Source organism: Sciurus carolinensis, chromosome 14 (assembly GCF_902686445.1).
Source record: "Sciurus carolinensis chromosome 14, mSciCar1.2, whole genome shotgun sequence".
NCBI classification, from domain to species: domain Eukaryota; kingdom Metazoa; phylum Chordata; class Mammalia; order Rodentia; family Sciuridae; genus Sciurus; species Sciurus carolinensis.
In genome coordinates, this window is record NC_062226.1 from 5811451 (window position 1) to 5831001 (window position 19551).

At 47.8% G+C, this 19551-nt stretch overlaps 1 protein-coding gene across 3 annotated transcripts in view; it reads right to left on the reverse strand.

Moving 5' to 3' along the window:
* The window catches only part of Gpr107 (G protein-coupled receptor 107), a 67690-nt gene that overhangs the window by 29715 nt on the left and 18424 nt on the right, over window positions 1-19551 (reverse strand). For all 3 annotated transcript variants that reach the window (XR_007104919.1, XR_007104918.1, XM_047524343.1), the window contains exons 6-14: window positions 19446-19483; window positions 17465-17521; window positions 12764-12874; window positions 12014-12147; window positions 6784-6859; window positions 5417-5490; window positions 4835-4952; window positions 2431-2561; window positions 397-440 (exon numbers count right to left, since the gene is read on the reverse strand). Coding sequence is in view for 1 of the 3 variants with exons in the window: in XM_047524343.1 (XP_047380299.1) it covers window positions 397-440; window positions 2431-2561; window positions 4835-4952; window positions 5417-5490; window positions 6784-6859; window positions 12014-12147; window positions 12764-12874; window positions 17465-17521; window positions 19446-19483 (783 nt within the window). In the remaining 2 variants the exon portion in view is untranslated. The remainder of the gene's footprint in view (window positions 1-396; window positions 441-2430; window positions 2562-4834; window positions 4953-5416; window positions 5491-6783; window positions 6860-12013; window positions 12148-12763; window positions 12875-17464; window positions 17522-19445; window positions 19484-19551) is intronic.

The window sequence follows — 19551 nt, forward strand, 5'->3', positions numbered from 1 at the left end:
TTCCTGGTACTGAGGACTGAGTCCATGGTGCTCTACCCCTGAGCTATATCCCTACACCTTTTTATTTTTCTGAGACAGGGTCTGGCCTCCAACTTGTGATCCCAGGATTACAGGTGTGTGCCACCACTGTCTGAGTTTTGAGAGGGCAAAAATCACAATCACAAGGACAAATGAAATCCTAACATGCCACAACCTCTCCTAAGCCTTTGGATGCAACTGGTCGCTGCCACACTCAACACACGCCTCTCCCACGCATCCCTAATGCTCCTGCAAGGTTGGTCCCCAGGCGCCCGCCCACCTCCTGGGAAGTCAGCCTCTGCAGTCACAGCCCCGGGCAATGCCCAGTGTGGGGCTCAGAAGGAAGCGAGCAGCAGACAGGAGCACAAGGGAACTTGCCTTTTCCATCTGTGGCTGAGGCTTCTTGTAAATGTCTGATTGACCTAAAAATAAACATTTGGAGAATAAAGGTTAGCTGGCAAATTTGCAATCTTCTTTATTTCCTGCTCTAGCTACTTGGGGTCGTCACTTCCCTATGACAGACAGAAAGGGTTGGACTAGTGACTTTAGAGCACTCACTCTTCCTCAATATGCCACCTGTGCGAACCCACACTTTCCAGTTCACAGCGCTCAGACCTGCGAGCTAGAGATGCCCTCTGCTGGCCGAGGCACTGGCAGCGAGTCTGGCAGGGCCACAGTGAAGAGAACTTTCCTGGTCTCTACCTAACTCATTCCCAACCCAACGCTGGTGGCAATGGAGCATCACTGAGGCCCCCTGCCACCATGAGAGAACTGACCCTAGAAATCTGCTGGCCAACATCTAGGTCTGGGTCCCGGGGCTGTGAACATACGGTTGATGCAAACTCATTTCATTAAGTGGAGATTTATTGATCTGTGGAAAACTGCCGGCCCCTAGGGAGTCCTTTTTTTTGCTGTGCTGGGCCAGTAACTAATCACTGTCATTACCGCTCAGGCAGGGGATGTTAGCGTTACTAAAGAGGCTGCGGAGCCGAGTCCCACAGACAGTCCACAGCCACTGGAGCAAGGCTGCCCGTGGCAGGCAGGCGGGGCAGCTGAGGCAAGGGGCGGGGTGCGGCAGACACAGGCTCCCTCAGACACTGTCACTCACTCTTGCAGTGAATAAGTCACTTCTCCTAAAGCCTCAGGAGTCTGCCTCCCTGTGAGGTCCGAATGGGCGGCCTGTGGAAGTTAACCAGCACTGGACCAATGGTGGTTGAACTGAGTATTTTGAAAAATTATTCATGTTATTTCTTAAATTGCTTTTCTAGAACTTATTATTTTTTCTCATTCACAGTAATTTTAAGGATATGTACCTTAAGGACTCTTGCCATGTGGATCTGTTCACCAGTACTATAATTACCCAGTGGCAGGCAGGTCCCCAGCTGGTCTGGGTTCCTCCGTACATGCCTGGCAGTGGTACGTACAGAGCAGGACCTTAGCCTCGGTTCCCGCCAGACCCCTCCTGCCTGAGCACAGCACAGCTGCACAGTCAGCCTGGCTACTTTCCTGGACCGCATGTGAGGCTGGGGACACAGGAGCTCTCGTTCCCCTGCTCTGCGGGCAGCTGTCTGCTGGACTCTGATGTGTGCACCCGCTGTGTGTCAGGCCGGGGGAGGAACGGCTCTCCTGGGCTGGAATGAGAACTAGCTTCACTGTGCTCCAAGCAAGGTTAGGATGTGATCCGACAAACCTCAAGATCCTGGAAAATAACTAATGTTGTGCAGAGGACACTTCAATAAGAAGCACCTTGCTTTCCTTAAACTGTATTTCAGAAGAATTTATTGGACTCAAACAGCCACAGAACGGATCGTGAAGGGTGAGGCGTTCTGCTTTTGCCAGTCTCCCCTCCTCCACAAGACTCCTGCTAGATCAAGAGTTTCCACCACTTTGAACGTGACTTGACACAGACATTCTTTGTCTTCACCCACTGAGGTGGCACTAACACTTGTTTATGTGTAATCAAAGTGCAGTACGTGCATCTGGAGCCTGTCATTTGCAGGAGTGCAGCATGCGGTTCTCAAGGGGTCTGAAATGTGCATGTGCTGCCAGCTCACGAGTTGTGTTTGTGAACTTCCTCACTTTCCACCCAACTTGGCAAGAAAGGGTTATTTATGGGAATTCAGCTCCCGGTCCACTGAAGTCAGACTGCTGCTGCTGCATGTTGTCACCAAGTTCTCACTACCAGACTCCAGTCTACCACCTAGAACTGTGCTCCACACCAGCCCACACTGCCAGACTAGCTCCATCGGAATTCCCTGGTGACCTGCTAAAGACACAGGGTCCAGCCCACAAAGCTGTACTTAAAATCACAGAGGCCCTGGGTGGTTTGGACCAATTTAGGATCAGCCAGTTCAGCTACTGGGTTGATAGCTGATCCCTGGTATGTGGGCATCTCCTCCTGGGGTCACTCACCACACCACTGGGAAGAGGATGGCGCCACAGCACAGCAGGTCAACCAGGAACAGAGAGTCCTTCCACAAGCCATACTCGGTTGTGCCCTCCTCTGTGGACTCGATGATGATGTAGGCCACATTTGCCAGGACCTACAGGACGCAAGAAATTGCTAAGGCCCCAGAGCAGGGCTGTTGGGGTGTTCAGCACCCCCAGTCTTCAGCTCCTGCACTACTTCCATAAACTCTTCTATAACTCTGCTACTCTGCTCTTAAGATCAGGTTCTATGCCCTACCATGGGCCTGGTCAGGCTGGTGACCGTTCTGACCAGTGGAGTGAAGTGGATGGGATCCATGTGATTTCCAAGGTAAACAGCTTCCAGCTGGCTGTCCCTCCAAACCTCTGCCGCCCTGAGCCTGCCTGGAAGAAGTCTGACTGCCTAAAGCGGCCATGCTAGAGACCATGTGGACAGGAGACAGCCAAGGGCCCTGCTGCTTCCCCTGGTTCTCATCAAGTCATCCCAGCTCAGGAGGAAGATTCATGTAAAGACTTCTAGATACCCCAGTCCTAGTCACTGATGAACCACAAGAGGCCTCAAGGCAGACCTACCCAGTTAAGACACTCCTGAATTCTTGACCCATAGGAACTGAGACAGAATTACTGGTTATTGTGGCTTAAAGGCACTGTTTTGGGATGACTTGTTATGTAGCAACAGATAACTAGGGCACTTTGCTTTTTGTGCACCTCGGTCTCATTAGTTACTCAGGTGCTGGCTGGATGGCACTTAATGCCCCATTTAATCAGGAAAGCTACACCCTCCAGTGACAATGACTCTTCTGAGTACCTGATAATACAATTGTCTGATTAGAGACCACAGAGGCAAAAATGGCAGATTTCAGCCCAGCATCTGAGTAGCCACACTGGTCCTAACAGGAATGACCAAGTTCAGGCCTTCCCTGCACTGCAACGAGGCTCATTTGCACCCATGTCTGGCTTCTGTTTGCAAAGTGAAGGCTTTGCCTCGTGTGTCTGGTCCAGTAACGAGGCTACTGGCATGCTGGTTAACCTGAGACACGAACTGAGCATGAAGGAAATTCACAACTCAGGACACCTTCTTTCGAAGTACCATTAGGTACACATGCAGAGATGATGATCACAACTACATGTCTCACAAGAAGTCCATGGTTCCAAACATCCGCCTGGCTTGCTGTGAAGGCACTTAGTTCTCCACAGGATCACAAGGAACACAGAAGCTACTGTGCTGATTTGGGAGGCCTCTAAGTGTAGTTTCATTCTATACAGGACTTATAAAGGAAGCTGGCATAGAAAACAAACCTCGCTTAGTGCAAACGCAAAACCGAATTTGAAATTTGAAATTTTGGTTTCCCCACCAACCCTGGCTTCTGCCCCCCCAACCCCTACCCCGTTTCTCCTGAAGTCCAGGTGACCCTGAACAACTGCAGCAACAGCACTCTACGATGACAATGGGAAAACAAAGGCCTTCCCCTCTCATAGTGATTCCCCTGTCCTCATTCACAGGCTTGCAGCAGACAGGACGTTCCTGAGAGCTGTTTGTGCTGAACGAGGTGTCAACAATGTTCTCAAAACACAACTCTGTGCTATATACCATTAAATCCTTGCTCAGAAACTTTCAGAAGCTCAGTGGTAGAGCACTCACCTAGCAAGTGCAAAGCCCTGGGTTCCAGGCCCAGCAGGAGGAAAGGACAAGCAAGCAAGCAAGCTTTCTTCCACTATCTATGGCCAAAAGGAAGCAGCTTTAACTTTTTAGGCTTATGTTCAAGGCCATCTCAGACTAGTTCCATATTTAAACACTCAAACTTCCTTATATTTAATTTTTCAATGCCTGCATTTCCTCGGAGAGATGCTTCATGTAACTGAGTGTTTGTCTTCCAAGGGAACAGAGGAAAGCAGGAGAGACCATGCCCCGTCATACCCCAGTTCAGGCGGCGGGGAGGAGTGTAACCTTGGGTCATGGTTTGAATCTGTCTGAGAGTAAGGGATCCAGGCAGCCATCTGGCAAAATGGGAGGAGGGCCCAGGCCTGTCATCTATAAGCTCTGAGAGTGGTAGGCTGTGGAACTCAATCTGGCCATGGAGAGGTCGTACTAACTTGACCACAAAGAGACCTGCATGTTCGTGGTATCCATGGCAATCAGGTGCAGAAGGGAAGGCAGTGTGTCTCCCACACTTCTCTGCAGCTCTCTAGTGAAGGCTAGGCACCCAGCGGGTCTACAGACAGTAGACCCAGTGCAAGAATGTGAAGTCCAGATGGGTCAGGGTCAGGATGGGAAGCCCATCTTCAATCCCCAAAGGCAGAAGCTGGGGTCTCTGGGCGAGTAGGGTCTGCAGCTAACCCTGCCAAATGCAAAGAGAGGAACCGTCAAGCAGGATTGGGGTTCCTATACCTGGAGTGGGATGACGATCATGAAAATCTTCTTGTCTTTATCAGAGAGGATGTGCTTAATGAAAGCCCAGCCGGTGCCAATGAGCGCGATGGTGATGAACAGCAGCGCCCCTTTCAACCTGGAAGAGAAAGCAGGTAGAGGATGCAGTAGGTCTCTTCAGACTCCTATTCCACCAATAGACTGGCAGCTCATTCCACAGCTGCACACGCTTCTTGCAACAGTGGCAGCCAGATCATGAACTGCTCTGCATATGAACAGCACTCCTTTCAGGTGGAAACAGTCAAGGCTACAGGGAGGAGGGCATATGGCAAGCCCAGTCCCCATCTGCACAGTGACCTCCGAGACACCAGCTGCAGAGGGCAGCCAGGCAGGCTGCCACAGAGCACAGCTCATCAGTTTGGGCAGTCGCCACCTATCATGGCTCTCCCAGTTTCTTCTTCATTTTTATTTTGTGGTCTGAGGACTGATCCAGGGCTTCCCACAGCTAGGCAAGTGCTCCACCACTAAGCAACACCCCAGCCCCACAACGTCTTACACAGTCCTTCACAACCTGAGTGTTTCCCCGTGTGTCTGCGTACTTACAGGTGGGTTATGTAGTACACAACAGCCCAGCCCTCAATCGGGAAGCCCTGGGAGGAGATGTAGTGATAGTCAATCTGAAATGAGACAAACGCACCTTAGAAAGGCTGAGCCACCTCGGTGAGCAGTGACCACAGCTGATCTCAGGACAGACCCCCAGCCCCACTGACCAAGCCCTCCCAGTCCACTCGCCACAAGCACATGTGCATGCTAACAAATGCCAGGGAGCTTGAGAAATGTGACACCAGGCTTCAATGACACTAACATCCTGCCAGGACCCACAAATGGCTGCCTATTGCTTTCTTAACAGTCTCCAAGGTCCAAATGCCAGTCTTTTTGATATCGCAGCTGAGAACTTTCTCTTTCACACCCTGCTGCTTACATAAGGAAATAGGTCAGCCAGTGAGTAAAAAAAAAAAAAACAATGTGTCATCACCTGGCTTCAACCAACTGGCTTCAACTATCCTTTCTTTAAAAAAAAAAAATCCACAAATTTAGAGAGCTGAGGCCACCAACACATCTTAACTAAAGTGACAAGACTCAGTGGTGTGCCCAAAGTGCCTCCTATGCATGTCCAAAGTTTACGGCAGCTTTGTCCAACAGGACTCAAGGACCATGTCATTCATTATCTCTGTAGCTCCAGAAAGACTTTTTAAATTTAGATCCAAGTGGGAAATTACCTAAATAATTACTATTTCTTGACAATGTTAACTGGACATATTTCTGCTCTTCCCTGTGACAATATTCTCAAGCAAGCAGGAAAGTGGGCCAGGTAAGGTCTGAGCAGCCTGGCAGGCTGCAAACTGGGGAAGTTGAGATTTTCTCTCACAGGCAACTCATTTCAATCTGCAACTGCAACTGTGCTCCATATTCACAGATGATGCTCAGTTCTTATTCCTCAACCTTTTTTTTTTTCTTTCTTTTTTGTGGTGCTGGAGTTTGAACCCAGGACCTGGTACACGCAAGGCAAGTACCCTACCAACTAAGCTTCATTCCTCAGTCTTAAAAGTATCAACTGTCCATAAGCAAGGCTGCTAACAGCAAACTTCACATCTAGGAGGCACAGGAGTGAGTATTTGGAAAAACAGGAAGTGGAGGCACACTCCAAAGGACACTCACATGTCAAGAAATGCCCAAAGAGGAAACAAAGCAAAAGCCTCGAAGGACCCTGATGGTGTTCGCACCAGAGTGACGCCACCTGACCCAGTCACAGCGTTGGGATGGTTTTCCCAAGCAAAAGGCAGCTTTAGGAAAAACATATTCTTTCCTCTTCTTTCCCCATCGTCTATCCCCTGCCTTCTACTTTACCCATCCTGCTCTTGCAGGCATGTACGGCATTTCATAAGTGATCCCCAAATGCTAACACATACTGCGTGGAACACCAACGAAAGCGACTTGGTGAAAGGAAGAGCAGCCATCAACCAGTGAATTTTAAAGACATCATTCCTGTAAAAATAAGAGAAAAGAATTAAAAGAAGATCCCATTCTCCCCAAGGACAAACTGAAGGATCAGAGACATTTATCAGCAAGTAGTAAATAAAATCTGAGTGGCAGGCAGACACCTCAGTTTTTGAGCTGGACATGTGGCAAACACCTGTAAACCAACTACTTGGGAGGCTGAGGCAGGAGGCTTGAAAGTTCAAGGCCAAGCTAGGCAACCTAGTGAGACACCGTCTCAAAATGAGGAAACAGAAACAAAAACAAAAACAAGACTAGGGATGTAGCTCAATGGTAAAGTGCCCCTACTTACAATCCCCAATAGGTCTAAACAAAAGTTTCTGCCAGAGGAAAAGGCCTGAGAGAGAGCCCTACAGCCACCTCTAATATACATTAACGGAGCCAGTGGAACAGGGAGGTGGGCAGTGAAGTCAGGCTGATGGGTTCCGAGACCTGCCCAGATGGAAATCTAGCCCAAGCTGCCAGTGTCCCCTGGAGACCACCCTGGGAAGGCCACACAGGTGAGAATGAGGTGGCCAGACCTGCAAAAACAGCATGAAACCACTGGGAAATAAGAAAGATCAGATGCAGCTGCAGGGGAAGGCTACAGCCCAGCACACAAGAAGGCTGGGAGCTGGCTGTAGGGTCAGAGGAGGGGAGGGGACAGGGTCATGCCTCTCTCTCTCCCCCGTCACCAGGCCTATGGGTAAAGCACCAGATATTAAACTCCTCCTCCCATTCCCACCTCCCCCTGAGAATTAACCTAACAGGACACACAAGACCATTATGGAGAAAGACTGAAACTCTACTAATAGAAAGAATGACCTGCATAGCTATCATCAAAGCGATTTGGGAGGCTGAGGCAGGAGGATCGCATGTTCCAGGCAAGCCTGGGCAACTCAGGGAGACTCTCAGCAACTCAGCAAGACGCTGTCTCAAAATTAAAATTCATAAAAAGAGCTGGGGATGCAGCTTGGTGGTAAAGCATCCCTGGACTCAAGGCCCAATGCCAAAAAATAAATAAATAAGAAATGTTTGAGGAAGAGCCGGGGAAACACACACTCAGATACTGAGACTAATGTTCTGCAAAGGAACGGCATGAGAAAGTGTGGAACAGGTGCAGTTTATCTGTCATTCAGACAAGTGAACAATGGGCTAGACACGTGTGCATGGAAGCTTGCCACAGGAGTGAGAAAGGACAGACTGGCGAAAGAGCGCCTCGAGGAAAACGAGCCTAAACCTACATGTGGGAAAAACAGGGCTGGATCTCTACCCCACACTTACCCAAAGAGGGATTCCTGGCACATTTCAGTTCTAACCTAACATCTCATGATCTTGGAGTAGAAGGGAACTTAAGACTCAAGAGGCACTGCCCAAAAGACTACAGGCAGTAGCTCTGACTCCATTAAAACCAAAGATCTGCCGGGCATGGAAGCACACACCCGTGATTCCTGCCACTTGGGAGGCCGAGACACGGTCACAAGTTTGAGGCCAGCTTCAGCAATGCAGCGAGGCCCACAAGAGCTCAGTGAGACCCTGTCTCAAAGCAAAAGGGTTGGGGATGTGGCCCAGTGGTAAAAGTGCCCCGGTGTGAAATCCCTACTATATGTAAAACTAACAAACAAAACACCAAAGATTTTCATTCAACAATGAATACCACAGACAAGTTTAACTACTGGGAGAAAACAATCGCAATGTGTAAGACAAACAAGGGATTAACGTCCAGAACATGCCAGAGACTCATGCAAAGCAACCAGAAAAAGACAGAAGCCCAAGTGGAAAAAAACGCAAAGAATTACAAACAGGCACAAGAGGTTAAGAAATCCCTGAAATAATAATCCACATCATCAATATTCAAAGGAATGCAAAACAAAAAGAGGTACCAGTTTACACCCATGTAACTGGCAAAATTACAACGTGTGTGTTGGTGGGTGTGTGGGCAAACAGGAAGCCCTGGCACCATTAGTGGAAGCACAGACTGGAGCCACAAACAGGTAGTCTAGAAGCACATTACGGAAATATATGAGAGCAGACCTCTGACCCTCCTTCTGGGACTGTTCCTCAGAGTACTGGCCCCACTGGGGGATCTGAGGCGGCAGAAGGGAGGCTCATGACAGCACTGTCTGGGGAAGGAGGGAGATGGGGCAAACTCGTCACGCATCCACTGCCAAGGAACGGCACGTCACAGGTGGAGACAGAGCCCGTGGAGTGCCGTGGAGAAGCTAAAAATCAACCAATCAGATATGCAAACAGCAACGTGGTTGCGTGGGAAAAGTCTATGACTGAGGGAAAATGTGAAAGAGCAATCCCATAGACTGTGCAGAGAACAGTTCCTATAAACTTATATTTATGTATTTATATTTTGGTACCAGGAATTGAACCCAGGGGCTCTTAACCACTGAGTCACATCCCAGCACTTTTTATTTTGAGACAGAGTCTCACCATTGCTAGGGCTTGCCTTGAACTTTCAATCCTCCTGCCTCAGCCTTCCAAGTTGCTGGGATTACAGGCATGTGCCACTACACACAGCTTATTTTCACATTTTTGTGGTAGTGGGGACTGACTGAATCCTGGGGTGCTTTACTAATGTAGTTCTAAACTGGTATACCCCTAACCCTCTTTATTTTTAGACAGGATCTGAAACTGGCCTTGAACTTGTGACCCTTCTGCCTGGACCTCTGAGTCACTGGAATTATAGGCATGGCTACCACACCAAGCTAGTTCCTATAAATTTAAAATATATGCAATACCAATAATATTACTTACTTGCAAGAATACATAAGTATCCAAACTGTCTAATAAGCACATTTCGGGGGCTACTGCTGGTTGGGAAGAAGTGGGAGAGACAGGAAGTGAAGGGAAGTGATCTTGCAGGACAGCAGCTTGCTTGGAGTAAAGGAAAACGTGCCAACCAGATGCACACCTGGCTCCTGGGCTGACCACACAGGACTTCCCTATTCCAGTGCCCAGCTACTAAAGGCCAAAAAAGGAAGTCAAGGCCAGAGCAGCCTGTCACAACTGGGATGGCAAGATTTCACCCAGAGTGCAAAACCACCCCTTCTGGTAACCTTGACTTGCAGGCCACAGTTAAAACACCCATGCTGGGGTGGTAATGTGACAAAAAGAACATAGGCTCCGAGGCCATAGCGACCTGGACTCAAATACTGGTTTACCTTGGTGATCTTTTTTTTTTTTGTTTGTTTGTTTTTTTGGGTGCTGGGGATCGAACCCAGGGCCTTGTGCTTACAAGGCAAGCACTCTACCGACTGAGCTATCTCCCCAGCCCCTACCTTGGTGATCTTAATCTCTCTGCACCTCAGTAACCTCCTCTGAAAACAGGGAGACACCCACCTGAACAAGGTGTTGGACGAGGAGCTGAGCTAAAACATCAAGTGCCTGGTCGCACACGCATGAAGCAGGCACCTGAACCTCGGCAGCGCCTCCTCCCTGACTGCCCCCACGGCATTCCCTGCCTCGACACACTTAGGAGTGGAAAGGAGCCTCACGGCAGCAGCAAGCAGGCCTGGGCCCGCCCAGCTCTGCCAGGGATGCTGGCCAGGCTGCTCACTTCCCCTCTCTGGCCTCAATGCATTTGTGTGGCAAACAGCTCTTGTTCTTTTGGGCAGGCTCTGAGGAGCTATGAGCCTCTGAAAGGTACCTGGCAGCCTTGGGTCATATGCCTTGGCATCACTCAAACTTCCACCCAACTGGGCTGGTGGTCAACTCCTGGAAGAACATGGGAGGGCTTAAATCATACCTTTCCATGTGCACACAATACTTCAATAAAATAGGTCACCTCCATCTAGCCACAGGTCAGAACTGTTACCACAATCTCCTACTGTGAACAGTGACAATGATTACTGTCCTTGCTGAGTCAGGGGAGATTAAAATGCCCCGCACACCTGGCTAGAAAGCTAGTTTATAAGTACTCATATCTGCAGAGCATCCTGATGTGCTAAGCCCTCACTTTGAAGGGAATCACACAACAAGAAGTCTAAGAGCAAGGACACTTAGTGGAAGTCAGAGCACTCATCCCTGACCCAGCTCTGTGGCTGAGAAGGTGCTGAGAGTGAAGCAAGGCAGACAGGAAGCCACAGTCAAGTCCATACTGTTGGCCTGTAGTTTCCACTTTTCTAACAAAGGCAAAAGCAAACTGTCTTTAAAAACAAACAAACAAACAAAAAACACAAAAAAACAACTTTACGGCCTGCATCTGTAGGATTCCTTCTCTCTTTGTAATGGCTGCTGTTAATCTAGTACAAGCGTGATCATGCAGAACCTCACAAGTGAGCAAACTCTTTCCATCTGGGGAAACATACAGGATATTACAGCACATGGGACCTGCCACTGCCTCCACCAGAAGCAGTTTCCCAGCAGGTCTGTTAGAAGACAATCAGGCCACCAGGAGTGAAAGAGGTCTCCATTTCTGTCCCAGTGCTCCAAAGAGGAGGTGCTTAATGATTTTGCGAATTTCAGTTGATCCCTATCACAATACCATACTCACATACCATCAGCGCATGGGTCTTTTAATATAATACTTTATTCTCTAAACACAGCTATTTCATTCTCAGTTTTCATGGGAGACAGAATTCAGGCACACGCAGCTGCTCTCAAGAGTCAAGGCAGGAAGTTGAAGCCTTGGGATTTCAAACAAAGACCCAGAGTAGGGCGAATAGGCTTGAAGAGGCTTTCTCCAGTGACAAGCACCTGGCGGTCAACACACAAGGATCCAGCCAAGCTCTGAGTCAGCGCCTGCAGTGCTGGGTAGTACCCCTGTGCTCTCGCCCAGGCAGACGCGCCTCATCACTACCCTCCTCTCAAGGATGAACCACCCTAAAAGGGACCAAGGTGCTCGCGCTGAGTCATGGGTGATGGGGGTCTTGGCTATGTTAACACTCTGATTAGGCATTCTACCTTACTTGGATATTACTGAAACATTTAGATTTGCTTTTTAAACCAAACAATGGGACTGAGTAAATATGAAGGCACACAGAGGTCTCCCACACTGTCTCCTGTAGCCCCCTAGTGCTTCAGGGAAGACGCCCTTCAAAGAGGAGAAGGTCACAAGCGCCAGATCCTCCCAGGTGCAGGATCCTGCTTAAGGTGAATCACACAAATATCAACACACACTAAATTGAAGCACCCAAGGAAGTAATAGTTTACCTTCGCTTTCGAAGGATGTGAATCCAGATGGTCCCAGAAAGGAAGAAGAAAAAAGCCATAGAAATGTATAATTTGGGGAGAGGGATTTCTCCTGCTGAGAGATAGCTGTCAGGATTCTTCTCTGTGATCTCAATCTGAAACCGACAGGAAATTAGGTTACTTTTCAGTAACAGATCTCCTCTTACTCAGCAGTCTGGAATCCCAGCTACTTACTGAAGCTCAGGAGAGTGAAGACCAGCAGAACACCAACCACATTCTTTTTCTCTTTTTTCTGGTACCAGGGATTGAACTCAGGGGGGCTTTATCACAGAGCTAAATAGCAGCCTGTTTTTATTTTAAAGAAAGCATCTCATCAAGTTGTTGAGGCTGGCCTTGAATTTGCCATCCTCCTGCCTCTGACCCTGGAACCTCTGGGATCACTGGAGTGTGCTACTGCACCCAACAATAACCGCATTCATAATGCACAGGCTTTTTTATTTTCTTACTTATGAATTCTCTGCGGCAGTACACTGCACACTGCCAGGGATGCTAATCTGGCCACATTGTTTTCTCAATGCACTGATTTCAAAATCTACTCTTAGGGGCTGGAGATATAGCTCAGTGGCATAGCATATATGTAGGAATACACAGTTACTGGGTTCAATCCCCAACACCACACATACAAAAAGGAAAAAAAAAAAAAAGAGAAATAGATGTCTTGAGTCTTACACAAACAAAATCCCCGAGGAACAGTTTCCATGTGGTACTCACATCAAGGCTGAATGAAAACTTGTCACTAGGCCGCAGTTCTTTGCCAGGGCACTTATGAAAATAAAGACTGTAAAGGCCTTCCTGGTCATCAGTGCTGATGTTAAAAAAAAACTGAAAGTAAAGAAGAAAAAAATTAAGAGAACTCAAATCTTCAGCTAACTTTTAAGTCTTAGAAATAAGCTATGAATATTATAAACAGAAAAAAACCAACCACTTAAACTCTCCCAAAGCAGAATGTAAACAGATGTTTTCTTACTCTACAGTCCCCTCCCTATACTTAACAGCAATGTCCACGCACAGGACAACTGGCAGGTCTGTGTGGTGGACACCTTGCCCCCACCACCTAACTCCACAGGCCATACTTCCACATCTGCCTCATCACACATCTGACAGCTGTGGTGGGTTTGTGCGAAGTCTGCAAAGATAACCTAACATGCATTTACCTAGTTTTCTTTTTTCCTGCTACTGGGGATTGAACCCAGAAGCACTAACCACTTAGCTACATCCCCAGCCCTTTCTGTTTTTGAGAAAGTTTCACTAAATTAATGAGGCTGGTCTTGAACTTGTGGGCCTCCTGCCTTGGTCTCCCAAACAGCTAGGGTTACAGGCGTGCACCTCTACAACTGGTCAGTGACCTAATTTTCAAGCCAACATATCGTCTTGCTCTTTTTTTTAAGATTTAAAAAAAAAAAAAAAAACACAGTCTTTCAAAAAGGAAGACTGGTGTGGTGGCACACTCCTGGGATCCCAGCAACGCAGAAGGTCAAGGCAGGAGGATCACAAGTTCAAGGCCAGTGCCAGCAACGTAGTGAAAACCTGTCTCAAGATAAATAAAAAAGGGGCAGGGGATGTGGCTCAGTGGTAGTGTACCCCTGGGTTCAATCCTAGTGCTGGAAGGGAGGAATAAAAGAATAAGAACGCTCAGTTGAGATTTTTATTATTTTGTGGGGGTTGGGTACCAGGGACTGAACTCGGGGACCCTTTACCATAGGGTCACATCCCCAGTCCTTTCCACCTTTTATTTTGTGAGATTACAGGTGTGTGTCACCACAACAAGTTCAGCTTAAACTATGAATCAGTTAATGTCCTACACTCGTCACTATAAATGTGACAGCGTGTATTTCAGTCTACTCAGGCAGCCAGAAAAGGAAAACTTTTCCAAACGTATTTAGTTTAAAATGTAAGATTCAGAGGAAATCTAAAAAAGACATTAAAGTTTAAAAGAGATTTTTGGGGGGGGGGGTATCAGGAATCAAACTCACTTTAACACTGAGTCATATCTCCAGTCCTTTTTATTTTTTGTTTTGAGACATGGTCTCACTAAACAGCTTAGGGCCTTGCTAAGCTGCTGAGGCTGACCTTGAACTTGCAGGCCTCCTGCACCAGTCTCCATAATAAATGGGATTATAGGTGTGCGCCACTGCGCCCAGCTAAAAGAGAATCCCTGGGGTGGATCAGAATAGGCATGTGACCTTTAAAGAAAAAAGCAACGTAAACTCCAGAGCTGCAACAAGCCCGGTATCCTTCCTGCCTTGAGGTAAATAAACTATCACCTCTATTCCATGGTTAAAGTAGAAAAGTTCAAAATGATTGGCTTGTCCAAAACTGGGAAGACACTATAATAGGACGCCAAGAAATCACCTACTGACTTCTTCCCAAAGTCAGGGAAAGCCAGAAAAAGCAAACCACCTGTTGGCTACCTGTTCTATGCACCCGAGAACCTGTGAATGGCCAACGTTAGCCCAGGTGCCTAATGACCACAGGCTGCTACCTCTCAACACTAGCGCAACACAGAACACCAGTGCCTGACAAGTGTGTGCCTTCCATAATGCTTTCCTTTGTAATTTAAAAGGAAAGAGATGTCTGAAAAAATATTTTTTAAAAATTTTTTGTAGTAAGGACTAAACCCAGGGCCTCAGGCATGCTAGGAAGGGCTCTGCCCTGAGCTACATACCTAGCCCTTTGTAGTACGTTACTTTGAGTCAGGTCTTGCTCAATGCCCAGATGAACTTGTCATCTTCCTACCTTAGCCTCCCAAGGAGTTGGGTCACAGGAGTGAGTATGGCACTGCACACAGCCCAAACCCTCATTTCACTAACAAACATTTTAAAGTGAGGGGTGGGAGAGAGAGGCACCTTCTGTGTTTTCTAAGGAGGCAGGGAAGCAAAGTGGGTAAACACAGGAGTGGGCCCTGGAGTGGAACAAGCCTGGATGGGAATCCCTCCTTAGGCAAGGACTTCCTCCCTGGCTTCTGGCCTGTGAACGGGTAGGAACAACAAGCTCTACTGCATTAAGGTGGTAAAGCAGAAGGCCCCAGCACAATGACTGGCACCTGTTCATTCACCTCAAGAGTTACTGCTGGAGAGCCTGTTATGCTCCAGACCAGTGTCAGGAATTTCACAGGTCAGCAAAAGGATAAAGCTTCCACCCTAATGGTTACCTTCTAGAAGAGGCAGATGAGGAACGTAACAAGTCCAGTCTACGGGAAGTCAGAAGGGACAAGTACAAGGGAAGAATCAGAGCAGGATGTAGGGAGTGGGCTTCATTTAAGTACTAAGAGGCTCTGTGTACAGTAGTCTACTGCAGTCTGCCCCCTCCGCGATGGACCCTGCAGCTACAACCAGTACAGCCTTTGGACTGACAGGTTCGTGGGCTTCAGGAGACTCTCCCTTGGTTTGATCAGTGTAGCAAATTAGGAATGAAAGGCTGAAACTTTTTGGTCCTTTTCTTTTACAGGCTTCTCCCTTACGGGGCTTTTAAGTGGTTTCTTCCAGAACCAATGCACGTAACGCAGCAGCAGGTGTCTTTGTGCTTTCAGATCAGAATAACGTACTACCTGTACATGCATTCTTCCATTCTGTATTTTTTGGGGGGCACTTTGGTGCATAGGTGTGCTATATATTCCATGGCCTCACTTACTTAAAAGAAAAAAAGGAAAACAGCAGCACGAGCACCCATGAACAGAACGCTCAGGGAGAACTCTACTGGGAAGGTTCCATCTGACAGACGTGGGGGCCTGAGGGGCCGCAGCTGCCAGAGCACAGCTGAGGCCTGATTTTAAGGAAGAGCAAGGTGGCCCATGTGACAGGAATGGGATGAGGAAGGGACAGGAGAGAAGATGAGGTCAGAGAGGCAACAGGGGTCATGTCGTCTGGGCCTTGGAGGCCAGTGGAAGGGCGGGCATTTGCCCTGAGCCAGAAGGGAGGCTGCTGCAGGACTGGGAGCGAGGGCACCAGGCGCACTGCTCGCGTCCACGCTGATGGAAACGACGGCTCCCGAACCTCAAGCCCAGGAAGCTCCCTCGTCAACAAAATAACCCACAGGGAAAATCAGAGCAGCACAGCGGGGTTGGGGCTCTCTGAGAAGGTGGAACAGAGTGGGTTCCAGGGTCAGGCATCTGTCGCGAATGATCGGCCTGCACCCTGACGACCTGGGCAGTTCACTGTAAGCAAATCAGTCCTCCATTAATAAAAACTGGTTAGAGAAGACACAGTGATTCTTACAAGTTAATGATTTTTGTTTTCTGCTACCTGGGGTAGAACACAGGGGTGCTCTACCTCTGAGATACTTCCCCAGTCCTTCTTTGTTTATTTTGATATGAGGTCTCAAAAAGTTGCTTAAGGATTTGCTAAATTGCTAAGACTGACCTTGAACTTGGGATCCTCCTGCCTCAGCCTCCCTAGTTGCTGGGATTACAGGTACCTGGCCATGATTTGCACTTTTAATCTAAAAAAAAGATACTCATAAAAACCCTATGAGACAGATATCATTTTTTATTTTTCCCCCCATTCTTGGTACTGGGGATTAAACCCAGGGAACTTTACCACTGAGCTATATCCCAGGTATTTTTTATTTTGAGACACAGTCTCCTTCAGTTGCTTAGGGCTTCATTAAGTTGCTGAGGCTGGTCTTGAATTTGCAATCCTCCTGCCTCAGCCTCCCTCACTGCGATTATAGTCATGCACCACCGTGCCCAGTTTCATTTTTCATTTTTAGACAACTAGATAGTGAGGTTCAGAAAATGAGCTGTCAGGGTCACCTATCCCTGTACAAATGCCATGACGCTGCCATGAAAGCACTCACATGCAATTAATGACTATGGCAGCTAAGTGGCCACTCAAGGCCTCTGGCCTCAGTGGACTCTCCTCCAGAACCACAGCATCGCCTCAGTCATCACCAGTGTTCCTCTCAGGTGCACAATTCTATGCACTGGCATGCTTTGGAGGGAGGCAGCCTGGGACTGGACAGGCAGAGGGGTCACGGGATAGCTCAGTAGCACTGCGTTGGAATCTAGGCCTTGTTGCTAACACTGGATGTTTACAAAGTTACTCATTCTCGGAAACTTATGATTTGGTAAGTGGGAGATGACAGTTAATCTTGCAGTTTCTTTCTTTGTAGCACTGTGGATTTGACCGGGGCACTCTACCACTGAGCTACACCCTCAGCCATTTTTTAAAATTTTAATTTTGAGACAAAGTCTTACTAAGTGCTGAGACTGGCCTCAAATTTGCAATCCTCTTGATTACAGGTGTGTGCCACTGCACCCAGTTTCCCATCTTGCAGGTTTATTACACAGTTACTGTATTCAAGTTACAGACACATACCCTAAATTATGATTCCTAAATTCAAAATGTTTTGAAAAATTCACCCTTTTACCTGGTAGAGATAAATCTGGTGAAACATTCCTAAAAGAATACATACCTGAAATGAAACTGCCCCAGCATTATTATGAATAGAAAAGGATTTTTCTCCCACTGCCTAAAAAGAAAAATAATCTGTTTAGGATGATACTGGCAGATAAGTATCCCAATTAAAATGAAAAGTAATTAAAAATATGTTTCTTAAGTCTTAGAATTGCTGACCCTCAGGAGCCCACTAAAGAGAAGGCCCGGCTATCCTTCTGGCTATCCTTCCTTCCTTCCGAGGTGTGCGCAATCCCCTTGGCTGCAGCCGCGCCCACTTCCTCTCCCTGCTCTCTTCTGCCGCGCCCTCCCTGCTGGCGTGCTCCTCTATTCCCAAAGCCACAGCAGGAGCAAGCACCAGCCCTGGGTTCCTTCCCCAGCGCCACAAAACAGCACATCAGCAAGCTTCAGCAAGACCAAGGGTGTGGCGCAGGCCCAGCCTGGCCGACTTGCAGATTCCACGCTGGCTTCAAACCCCGCGTGTCAGAAGACCACTGTAAGCAAGCGGGGGACCAACTGGGGATAGAGGCAGTGACTGGGACCGGCTCACGGAGCTCAGGCCCAGGGAGCTATAAATCTAATCAACAGTGTGACAGATCAGTGGTTGCATGGGAACAGGAGGATTACAAAGGGGCAGGAGAAACTTCTGAAGTGACAGATATGTTCCCTGTTTTGAGTGACAAGTCAAACTGATCAAATTGCCAATTTTAGTATGTACAGTTTATTGTGGGTCAATTATAACTCAACAAAGCTGTGAAAACCAAATAAAACACTGCCATTTGAATGTCTTCTCACTGGAAAATCAAGATATCTTAACCAACACTTTCTCTATTTTTCCACTTTTTGCTCTTTCTACCATCCACTTCTCTCAAGAAACCCTCTAAAACAAACACAAAAACCTCTTCTCCTCCCTCCCCCTGCACTACCTGGCCTCCTAGGCAGACCTCCGGCTTTACACCCCACACCTGGAGGCCTTGATCATCACAACAGCGGTCCCCCGACGTCACGCTCCCTCCCACACACCCTGCACACCACCTTCAGAACAAGGCTCTTCAATACTTCCATCATGGTATTTGAGGAAAATCTCAAAACTTCCTACTGTCTGTGTCCATGCCGGCCACTGTCTGGCCCCATGGTACCTGAGGTCTCGCTCTCTGCCCTCAAGTGTGGCCCTCACTCTAAGCAGGCTGGGACCCGCACTAGTCAGGCACATCCCCATCGCCCAGCCTTTGAGTGCCACTTTTCTGCACCCCCTGCCTCTTCCCCAACAACCCCAAGCTCAGTCCTGGTGACAGCTCCTCTCAGCGGGCTCTCCAGGCGGCTCAGTTCCCCGACCCAGACCATCTAGCACTAAGTGCTATGCAACTCAGCACTCAATTTTACTTTGAAACTGTTTCAGTATGTCAACTGTCCCCAAAGATAACTCCTCATAGTTTAGTGTCAGCACACACCACACACACATCCAAAAAAGCTAAGCACACATCACACTGTAGCAAGACATGTACATCCATGTTTACAGCAGCACAATTCTCAATAGCCAAACTACAGAGCCAACCTAGGTGTCCATCAACTGAAGAATGGATAGAGAAAATGTATTTACACACAATGGAGTTTTATTCTGCCATAAAGAAAAATGACTCGTGTCGCTGTGCAGGAAAATGAATGGAACTTGAGAATATTATGTTAAGCAAAATAAGCCAAACTCAGAAGGTCAAGGGTAGTATGTTTTCTCTCATGTGTGAAAGCTAGATAGGAAAAAGGAAAAGAAAGGCAGGGAGGGGGAACTCATGAACATGAGATCAGTAGAGTATAGGAAAGGAGCCGGCGGGAAGGCAGGGAGGGCGAGAGAACACACAGGGGAGTAATACTGGTCAATTGATATTGTGTGCAGGTATGAACACGTAACAACACATCCCACCATTATGTTCAAATATAATGCACCAACGAAAAAAAAATACAAAAAAAACAAAACTGAGCACAAGTAGGTGATTAGTTCTTACCTTTGAATCCACTGTACTTCTTTTAGACCTTCCACCATCTACAAACATAAACATTTGAAAGGTATTACTGCATGATCCAGTTCGTATACATATAAACATATACACA